This window comes from Papaver somniferum, chromosome 2 (genome assembly GCF_003573695.1).
Source record: "Papaver somniferum cultivar HN1 chromosome 2, ASM357369v1, whole genome shotgun sequence".
NCBI lineage: Eukaryota > Viridiplantae > Streptophyta > Magnoliopsida > Ranunculales > Papaveraceae > Papaver > Papaver somniferum.
This window is the reverse complement of record NC_039359.1, coordinates 35,414,514-35,426,090: the sequence shown is the minus strand read 5'-3', so window position 1 is coordinate 35,426,090 and position 11,577 is coordinate 35,414,514. Positions and strand designations below refer to the sequence as shown.

Here is an 11,577-nt window from a genome sequence, read left to right as displayed (position 1 = left end):
TGATGGTTTTGTTGAAGAAGAAATATGAGTGAGAGAGATGAGAGAGAGAGTCTCTAAACAAAAGAAAAGACTTGAGACTCTCTCTCTTCTCTTTTATCTTCATTAAATATCTTTCCTCTAACGTTTTAATCAAAATTACCTTTTTTCTTTAAAAGGGCACCTCAACTGGTAGAAGATGAGGTTTTATCCATAAAATTTAGTCAACTTTTGCATAACCCTAAAAAGCTGAAGATATTGCAATTAAGAAGAAAGAAAAGACCGCTTCATTTGATGCATGAGCATCATTAGATTAGATTAGGATCCGAAGCTACTCCAAAATTTGATCTTGTTCCAAGCACTATTCCCGTGATAAAACCAAAATCAAAACAATACACCATCATATTTCAAAAAAAAAAAAAAAAAAATCTTAAAAAATAACGATTCCAAATTTGGGTGATACCCCTATAAATCGGGGGATACTTTACTGCTGCAGTGGATGCTGTAAAATCATGTTGACTGTAACAGTAAGTATCCCCCAATGTGTGGGGTATCCCCCAAATATGGGTCTTAAATAAAATCTGATTGATATAGAGAAAGAATTTATTTTTGGTTGGTCATAAAAAGATAAATACTTGGTGTAACCATGATATTACTAATATGGCCTTTAATATGAAACCTCATATAGGGGCATATGAAAAAACTCTAGAGGGATGCTCATGCAAAACAAAATTGGGTCACTAGTTAGTAAAATAAAAAATCCATACCCAAAATATTTTCATAATGATAAAAATGTCCCTATTTGATTAGTGGTAACTAATAGATTACATTGATGAATTTATTTTATAGTTAGTGATAAACAATCAGATTAAGTATGTTGTTTTGGTGGGAAGAAAAAGTAAAACAAAAAATAAAGAAATCTTTAGAGATTTTTTTCAAAACTCTAGATTTTGATTCACCAACAAAAATAATTGATTCCAGTGAAATATTTTAGATGGGTCAATCCGTATATGATAAAGAACCAAAGTTTACATACCTCATGATGGAGATGGTAATTCACCCAACCAAAGATGGATTTTTTTTAGCTTTACAGACCGGTTTACGGTTGGGTTTTTTTCTTCGTAGCCAACCGTAAGACTAATTTACGGTTAGTTGATGATGAACTCCTAACCGTAACTGGATAAATTGGGGAAAGAATCAATCGCAGACTAGTTATGGTTAGGTTTGCTCACTTTATGGTTGGGTTGGATTTTGAAAAACATAATTGTAAAATATTTGATAATAAAAGATCAAATACTTTTTGAGTTAAGTTTTCTCGATTTACGGTTAGGTTCAATTTAAAAAAACCTAACCGTTAAAAAAAAAGGAACTACACAAAAAAAATTAAAAATACTTTTACAGTTAGATTTTCTCATTTTACGATTGGGTTTTATCAGAGTTGAACCCAAACATAAATTCACCCTTGGATGATTCGAAGTGTTGAATTAGTTATGTTTCACAACTTCTAAAACAATCCTAGCACATTTATACAATTTAAGGGCTCACCACCCTTGTTAATTCCAGAGAGTTTACATAAAAAGAACTTGATGATTATTGCATGTTTCATAGGATCTTATACAACATGGTCTCACAGATGCTACCATCAAAGGATATAGACGGTGTTTAAGGCATATGTAATGCAGACCGAACCTTCTTATAACTACTTGTGGGATATGAAGTATTATGTGCATCTTCACTCATTCGTTTTAGAAACCATAATTAATTAACCATTTATGCATACCAGTTGGTAACTGGATATAAACATGGCATTTGTATTCTTACGCATTTTAATGGTTGTGCTATATATGTGCAATTTTGACCCCACATCGTATTATAATGGGTTAATAAAAAAATTAAGTAGTTATGTTGGATATGGATTTCCAACAATTATCTGGATTTTGAAACCATTCACAGGCAATCTCTTAGCCGTTAGATTTTCGGATAGTCAATTTCTTGAGACGGTCTTCCCGTCGCTAAGGAGAGAGAAGAAAAAAATCTAAGAGAACGACATGAATTATGAATTATCGTGGTATATTCCCACTCTGTTTCATATTGATTCTTGTGCTTTACAAGTATAATTATGAAGCGAAAAAGAATTGTCGATTTTTATAATGTTCACTAGTATCGCTAAAGTGACAAGATCACGTATACCAGCTGCAGATTTACCTGCAAGGTAAGAAATCCTTAATAAGGGATATACACCATAGATTAATGTGTTGCAACCACACTTGTTGGAAGTGTAGTTAACGTCATTGTTCCATAAAGAAAGATTGAGAGACCACCGAGTTTGATCAATGCTCACCTAGAAAGTAAGTAGGTGAAAAAAGCGGAACCTAATTTATATTAATTAAAGAAAGCATCTTATTAGATTGTCTCTGATCATGTTCATGAATAAATACTAGAGGATGCTCCGAAGTTTAACAATTCCAGAGAACAATGAAATCCCAATGGATTATGAGAACGCACACGAGTCAATGGAAAGATCATGCGAGCATATTAATGATTATTATTTTCATATATAGTTTCTCAAGGAAATAGAGCACGATGAGATCGAACCATGTTCTTTATTGTTTAATGTCAACAAATAATATATTTGACCTACATAATCCAGGTTCTTTGATAAATATATATATAAGTATTTGGCATGGTATTGCTAACCAACCAAGTGTAAATCCTGTGAGACATATATAATTATTTGTCATAAAACGCAGTGAGAAAAATGAAGTCTTAAAGCATAATGACTTCCTTTGTGGCGCGAGGTTTCTTACAAATCCTTGGAACTGTTTACTCTCTTTTAGTTTTAGTGAACTAGATCATTCTATTACTTAGTTAGCTTGGTTGTTTCAGAAGGACTGGAAGTGCAACATTTGTTTAATTATTACTTATCTAAGGGATAAAGATATTTACAGAAGTGTCCGATACCATTTTGTCTCCCAAATCAAATGATTTTAAACCACGGATTGTGTTTGCAACTGATTGGAATACTCACTTATGGATTGAAACAATCAGGAGGATTTGGTATACACTAGTCTAAGTGACTATTTGACGGGGCAGGTATAAACAAGTAAGGTATTGTGCCCTATGTACTCACAAAGAAAGTTATTGATTGGACTTGTATCTATCCATGTCAATGGTATGGACATGGTATGTACTCGTAAGAGATTCTATAAGCTGCTTGAATTTCGAATTTGAGATGAAAGTTTTGGAAAAGCTCGATCGAACACCGAGCTTGTGGTATATTATTCCACCGGTTTGCATATGGCCAAAGTTTTTAAACAATTTAACTACGACATGCATCCTGCTAGCACTCTCGTGATTAGTTGAGGTTCAAATGTAAGTAAATGACCATTTTGTCTAAAGGAATATGACGAAAATGTATTGGGGGATGAAATTCCCATATTTAAGTGCAATAAATGCATTTTTATACTTAGTATAATGTACCCGACCAAATATTTCATCCCCAGTGAACTTGTTATCTAGATATAGCTTAGCACCGACGCAACGTCTCTGGAATGGTATAAGGAGTCTGGAATGTAATCACATACTTAAAAGGAACTATTGACATGAGTCTGTTTTATCCCTGTAAAGACGAAAAGAGAACTGCTAAAGGAAGTAGAATGTAAAAGTTGTTGATTATGAAGGAACAATAATCTATCCTCCCACGAAAGTAATAAGAGGGAGACATGGTAGACTTATTTACGAAGTCATCACCTATATTCGATTTAGGAAAGCACATGACTAAAACAACTTTCTGTAATTTCCCATAAACGTAATTAGGGGGAGATGCCGACATCCAGGGGGATTTAAGGATATGATGTCGATATATTTTACTTCGAAATGTGAATATGCGTTGTACCTTTTTCCCTTTAATCGAGATTAGTTTTTCCCACAAGGTTTTGTTACTCGACAAGGTTTGAAGCGAGACGACAACTATACTACACTAGGCATATGTTGAATATTGAAGACCCAACAATCGCATTAATATTGTTGAATTATATTGAATCATAGAAATGAAACACGATTGTTGTCAGGTGAAACCACTTCCAGAATCAGCACAACGAAGCAAGGAATGTATGACAACAGTTTTCAGCATAATCAACTAGTAGTAATACTATTATTGTTTTGCATGAATGTTGGGTTTTCATCCATCATCTATAAACATAGAAAGGATGTTATGTATGGGTATTCGGCAAAGGCATACCTCTGGACTTAACGCGTTGTGCTCGTTTCCCTTCGTCAATATTTTATCCCGTTAGGTTTTTCCCTAGTCAAGGTTTTAACGACGTAACATTAAGAATGTTTTTCCCTTCAAGTCTAACTCCGTTATAAGTTTTCTTAATATTGTATTCTTTTTCCTCGGTTCAGGCTTTGTCCCTTTAGATTTTCCTGACAAGATTTTAATGAGGTAGTTGACCTAGCCGCAATGATCGAGGAGAGTACTACATCTGAAAATCTGCATTCGAAGAAGTATAGGTGAAGTAATACATATAAAGACACCGCTGTTGGACCGCATAAGAGGAAGTTTTGTAGGGCTTTTGGACCCGTGTGTAGGGCGTAATCAGCTAGTTAGATTTTCTTCTCCTTCTCTTCTATCTTTCGGCTTTACCTATATCTCTACTCCAAAGACATTCATAAAATAAGTGGATAATTGTCTCAGTCGCAGCATTACACAGAGAGGGCTTCTTCCTTAACTAGCTGCACTGTACTTGCTCTTTATCTCCTTGACTGTAAGCATTCTGTTAATACATTCCCAAGTAAAGAACTTAATCTCTGGGATGATATGAGATATCCAAATCTTATTTCAATCTAGTACTAGTGGAATTTCCAAATTATTCCTTATATTCAGATTTAATACTAAGATGTGCTGAATTATTTTTATGAAGGAAAATTCCTCCGAACAATTTCTTAAGATGTGTAAAAATCCTTAACCACCACCTTAGACAACAGAGCAAATTACAAAATTGATAGATTCAAAATTATTGATTTTCTTTTTAGCAACTGCTTTTATTAGTTCAGAGTTGCTCATGTAACACACATAGACATCTCAAAGAATATAACACATATTTGCCAACAGCTTAACTTATGACTTGAATTTTGGGATCCCATTGAATGCAGGGTGACCCTTGGCAGTCCAATTTACAAAATCTGTCATGCATTATATCTATCCCTAAAAAGACTCGTGAACATCGGTGTACTTGACTTTAGTTTTGTTTGCCTCGAGGTGTTTCACTTGTTGGAGGAGGAACTCCGAAAACCCAATCAAGAACGTTCAAGTACTTGGATCGAAAAACTTCCCTTTCTTGTGCGTAGCAGTGCATGATAATGGCTGTTGACAAGCTGAATATCAGCACATCGGCTCTATTTAATTTCTTTGATTTTGGAAGAATACCTGCATCAATCATGCATGTGAAGAAGCTCTCAATAGCTCGTGCAAAGCAGTAGAGAGAGATTTCAATTCGTCTGCTCTTCTTCTCGATCGCCAATGCCAGGCCAGGAGGGAACTGTCAAAAATACGTGTATACTTAACTAAACCAGAAAAGGTTAAAAGAAAACCCTTTTGAAGAAAAATAAAATAAATTGGAGAGAACACCAGTTAAAAAGAAATCCACATACTGTTCCCATGGCCACCATCGGTATATTGCATGTCTTAAAAGCTCTGAATAGAATGCAAGTCCACATCCTAAGAGCAAAGAGAAAGACTATCAGCATCTCAGAGTTTTATTCAAAATGAAAAATCAATTATCCAACTGAAACATTAACATTTTTCTTTGCGGTTAGTGCCTTAGTGGGCTTTATTTTAGTAAGTTTGTTCATGTAGAAGCCTTATTATATCTGAATGTGCTTATCCATATAAATACTTCAAATGAGTCGTCAGCCGCAACTATCAAGAGTAGTGCTTCAAATTTCCAAGAAGGTAACCAGCTCAGAGCTATACTGGTAAAATATAAGAAAATGAACACTAACCAAGCTGATGAACAGTAAACTGATAGGAACAAGCTAGACCTCGCAGTGCCGAATAGACCCTTTCCTAAAATTGTAAAAGGCCTGCATCAGATTAAGCAACAAAAATGTAAGGCACTAAAACAATATTTCCTTCGGAAGAAAGAAAAAGCATATCAAAAACTTTCGTAAAACTTCTGCTCAAAGGATTAGGTGATACTGGGAAACTTTTGTAACACAAATATCAAAGGTGAACTTTTAAACATTCGCTTTACCTATTAGTTATTAGAATGGCAGGTGGGGACTTGAAACATGAAGGAGGCAAATTTATCCAAATCCACTACTGATAGTAAGTTTGTGCATTTCACCTCTACTTTTTTCTTTTTAGGTACACAATTCCCAGCAAATCTTCCGGGATGGATCACCGTCTCTCTCCTAAGATTTAAATTAGGTTGCAGCCTCTCTTATTTCTAGTGTTTATGTCATAAATGTTGCAAAACTACTCAAACCGAAACCGTTACTGGTAAACATCATCTAATTCCATCGCTTAACAACTAAGAGATAATTGAATGTGAAAGTACATGATTTTCCCTAGACATAAATATAGCTGGTGTTACAAGGACACTCCAAAAAAAAAAATTGCGCCATGTCACGCGACGAACAGACACTCGTGTCCGACACACAGGACACAGCTCAATTACCAAGACAAGAATAAAATATTTACTAAAACTAAAAAATACTTCAGCTATAAGGAGTTTTGTCTTTAGTAATAAAAATAGAGACTGTCCCGAAACTCTCCACTGATCTCCTTTAGATTTTTTTAGCAAAAATGAAGATATCCTCCCACAACTACAGCTATATCTATGAGATGATGGAGATACGTAGAAATATCAATGGAGTCTGTATTACTAATGCCTTTTTTATTAGTCATATACATATATGTAAGTATTTTGCTATGCTCGCTATCCGTGTCCCCGTTTTCTAGTTTTTTAAGTTGTCGTGTCAAGGTAACGTATTGGACAGGACACACCGACACCGTGTCCATGTCCTTGTAACACAGGTTACTAGGAACCGTAAATTCATGCGGAAGTTGCTATCCTGGTCAACAAATCCTAGAAGTCCCTCTTGTGCAACTGTCCCATACTCTAAAGCTCGCAATTCGAATAAACTGAAAGCGCGCCTTCCAAATTGACACCGGATAAAATAAACAGGGAAAAAGAAAGAGCTAGGAAGAATCACACAAAAAGTAGCATACCTTTTCAATAGGTCTTGACGATGTACTATTAGTGCTGGGAATAAATATACTGGAAGATAAACAGGCAAGGCTCTTGCATAAGCTTGACGGAGGAAGGATAAAATATGTGACTGACAAGATTGGTTTCCATGTACAATCTGCAAAAATATTTCAGATAAGTACCCACTCTATTTTATTGTTTTCCAAACTTTTCGAGAAATGCAACCTGATGAAATGCTTAGCAATAAGTTATGTACCATCATTCGTTGACTGCTTTATTTATAACTACATGCATCCAGACATCGGGGAAGAAAAACAAAAAATACGGCTAAATGCTGCATTAAGATATTTAAGATATTAAATGTCTAAAGAATAGCGCAGAAAATGAAAAGCTAAGGCTTAATATTAAAATGATGATTTCTTGAATCCTTTAAGCCGCTAACAAGTAACATCCTAAAGTTACTACACATTGAACTGCATCGTGATGTAAATATAATCTTACATATGATCGATGAAACCTGGGAAACAAGGATCAATATACGAAGAAATTCAACATTTCCCGAGATCATAAGATTTCAGGAAAGTCATATCTTTTCAAGTGCATAGTAGTAGATTTATGCTTCAGCCGTCAGCACCAAACCTGTTTAATTTAACTAAAACCAGACTAATGCTAATCCTAATCAGGGTGTGCTTAGGTTCAGATCATGTAATGAAGTCAAACTAGTTCTGTTTTGAGGGCTATCAAACCTCCAGTATAGATAAAGTTAAATAAAGCTCCAGTATTGAAGTGGCATCTTAGCTAACAATTTAAAAACAAGAGAGTGTACTTAAACTTATGATAGATCAGCTGAAGGACACATGTCCTAATCAGGGTGTGTTTAGGTTCAGATCATATACTCAAGTCAAAGTAGTTCTGTTTGAGGGGTATGATAAAAAGTTAAACAAACCTCCAGTATTGAAGTGGCATCTTATATAGCTAATAACTTAAAGTCAAGGGTGTGTACTTAAAACTTATGAGATCAGTTACATGTCCTTGTTACCATGATGTGGACTCCATCCCAGCCTTGTTTAAAAGTAATTTCTACCATCATGTAAAGTACGGAGAGATAGAAGTGGAAGCCTATTTCAGCAGAAGAACCTAACCAACATCTAGCTGTTTCATTCTAGTTACTCATCATTCTTCTATACAAAACTAAGGTAATAGTTGTGTTTACTTACTTAATGCTTTATAGTTTATCTAGCTGTAAAATTTCTGATCCTGTGCATGGAGTTTTCTTCTATAACCTCTTTTATAAGAATGGGGCTGCTTCCAACAAGGCGATAAGCCCAGATAGCTATGCAACGAAAGAAAGAAATACCAACAATGGCTGAAAAGGGGTAACAAGAAGTTCATCAGCTAGAACAAACTAAATGATTAAGGAGTGAGTCAAAGTCGACGGAATGTAGTTTTGGAATGCATATATGTTTGGCTTTTGCTTATGGTGAGGCAGACAGACCTGTTATCAGATTTTAAAACATTTTAGATAAAATTTTCACTTGTGGCCAGAAAAACGACACGAGACACAAAGTTTATGCAGCAACAGCTATCTAAAAGATGGGAATTTGAGAAGGCATACCGTACAGGGAACTTTCATTTGAGGATCTAGTTTGATGTTCACACCCATGGACTTATAATGCTTCTCTATCCCGTCCAAATTAGTCAAAGGCATCCCACTTGCAATCTCTTTAATGCCTTGGAGGATAGCAGCATGCTTTCCACCGTGTGTATTTAGAAAGGACTTGTATGAATGAGGTAAACTGTCTTGCTTCAATATGTAAGCAGACCTGACAAAAGAATCACAATGAATGACGTTCTGGAATTAAACATCTCAAATCCCGAATAACATAACAAACTCAGAGTGTAACCATATCAACGGAAGAGGAGACTACTAAGACAAAACACAAAGCTCATAGTTTCAAGAGCATTTGCATATCATTAGCAACCACCGGGAACAATGTGTTGGCGGAAGAAAAAAGAGCAGTTAAATGGGACATCTGGATTCTGGACCATGTAGTAGTTATCCCCTCAGCGGATGAATTTAGTCACAAGTCATCTAGTTATGCTGTATTTAGCTATCATGTTTTATCTAACCTTTCATTTTTCTACTATTGGTAATGTATATAAGTCGTCGAGATGCATGTGATCCTTAGCATTCTCCTTTCAGTCATGTCCAAAATAAAGAGAACCCCAACCAAACAATAGTACCATAGTTCTATTCTCTCTATATACAAAGACCATAAAGAAGCAGAAATGCTTTGCAATATTACTCATTTGACAAACAATGCTATGCAAGAAGATTTCTAGGTTTTGCTTTAGTTATTAATAATCAAAATAGTGATTCTCTAGAACTACGGGGAGAGAGAGAGATAACATACAGGATTTGTGAAGAAGACAAACACATGAGAAAAATGTCACCATGAGCCCAAGTAAGTGGTTTACAAATTCGTCCAAATCTTTTGCTTTTAATTCCACACCGAGAAGCTAAAACAGCAGCTCTCATCAGAATATATATGGCCAAACTTGTATGATCTGTATTAGGACCAGTCATAAGCATCGTAGGACCTGCAATTGCCCCAGCTAACAATGCTCTCCAACCTGCCGTCCTGAAACAAATTTCAAAAATCAATAAACTCTTTCCACAATTTAGAGCAAAAACAATGCAAGAGAACATTCACATCAAAAAGGAAAAAGGAAATACCTACGATGTCCTCCAACAGCAGCTATGAATTCATCAACTGAAGAAAATGTGCCAGCAAATGCACCAAGAAATAATCCATATCTTAGGGTCTCCTTGACTGCTTTAATAATTGCTTCACCATTTGAAACCATCCCCGCCTTCCTGAAATCAGAATTTTGAAATTCATCAAATCACAATCAGTGAAAACTCGAACCCGATATATGAAATCAAATTAAGTTAAGTTAGTTTACAAATTCATATATATATATATATATATACCTTTGAGTAGGAGATAATTTAGTTTTCTTAAAACGAGCAAGAATAGAGAAGATAGAAAGTCCACCCTTTAAACCAGCTCCAATTGAAAAACCCTTGGCCGAAGCTATTAAAATTCTCCGTAACTTTTCAAGCTCTTCAGATCTAACAAAACACGACGAAGAAGAAGGTTGATCAATTATTTTACAATGTAGACAGTTCTGCCCATCCGGTTTAACAACTTCTTCTTCTTCTTCGCATCTACAGCAACAGCTAGTTGTCGTTGACGGAGTTTCAATTCCATCACATGCCGGAGGAGACATAGCTGAATTAGACTAGGGTTTTCGAGGTTTAACCATTAATCAGAAATCTGAATGGAATGCTGAGTACAGTGATGCGGTTGAGGGAGAAAGAGAAAAGCTTTTATTTTTTGATTATTAATTGAACCGGAAGAAGCAGTTGGAATTTCGGATTAGAATAGACATCAGTTTCAGTTTTCTTACTGGAAAGAGATTTGTCTTTGAAAATATCGAATGAACGATTGGAGCTATGCCACGTAAGATGCCTTTGAATGATGATGTGGTTTTTTCGGTACCGGTGGGACCGGTAATGTCTTTAGTTGTAATGTTTGTTAAATAGTACTACATCGCCTAGGGCAACCTAGGATCCATGCTTAATAAGTCATGGGCAACCCTAACCTTGCAAGCCGGTTTTCGAGGTTAGTTAGGCCCATGAATTTCTAACATGGTATCAGAGCCAGACCCCTCTCAACGCTACCCGTGTGTCTGTGGTTTCCGTACCACTCTGTATGCCCGCCAGTGTGTGACCGTGGTTTCCGTACCACTCAGTATCCCCGTCAGTGTGTGTCCGTGGCTTCCGTGCCACTCCTTCTGTATAGCCCTAGTCGTTGAGGGGGGGTGTTAAATAGTACCACATCGCCTAGGGCAACCTAGAATCCATGCTTAGTAAGTCATGGGCAACTCTAACCTTGTAAGCCGGTTTTCGAGGTTAGTTAGGCCCATGGATTTCTAACACTGTTAAGTGGAGGATTCGTTGGACCCACGAAAATGTTTTTCATCTACGGGTGTAAAAAATACACCACTATGCGTCAATTTTTTTTGTGCCTTAATTTTAAAGCGGATCCTCTATTTTTTCTGGTGGGGTAGGGTGAGGATGAAATTTGTGGTTGATATAGATGACGGGTATGGGTGTAAAAAAGGTGGGGAAAAGGGAGAAGCAGCTTCGTTGGATCCATGACTCTGGGAATCTGAATATGGAATAGGGCTGCAGAGTGTAGACTAGGCTAAGAACATTACCCACCAGGCTGTGGTGCTGTATAGAATAGACGTTTGAAGGGACAAGTTTTAACGGTAGCTATATATCATACCTGACTTGATTGGGGTACACCCAGATTAA

General features: G+C 36.1%; 1 protein-coding gene across 1 annotated transcript; it reads right to left on the bottom strand.

The window, feature by feature from the left end:
* Positions 1-4,968: 4,968 nt before the first annotated feature.
* On the bottom strand, positions 4,969-10,637 carry LOC113347357. The gene is made up of 8 exons (XM_026590997.1): positions 10,186-10,637; positions 9,928-10,068; positions 9,605-9,832; positions 8,806-9,013; positions 7,211-7,347; positions 5,980-6,060; positions 5,629-5,695; positions 4,969-5,516 (listed from the first exon to the last, which is right to left on the bottom strand). Exons 1-8 carry the CDS (start codon positions 10,482-10,484, stop codon positions 5,217-5,219), a joined length of 1,461 nt encoding a protein of 486 aa, XP_026446782.1. The 5' UTR covers positions 10,485-10,637; the 3' UTR covers positions 4,969-5,216.
* Between the last annotated feature and the right edge of the window lie 940 nt (positions 10,638-11,577).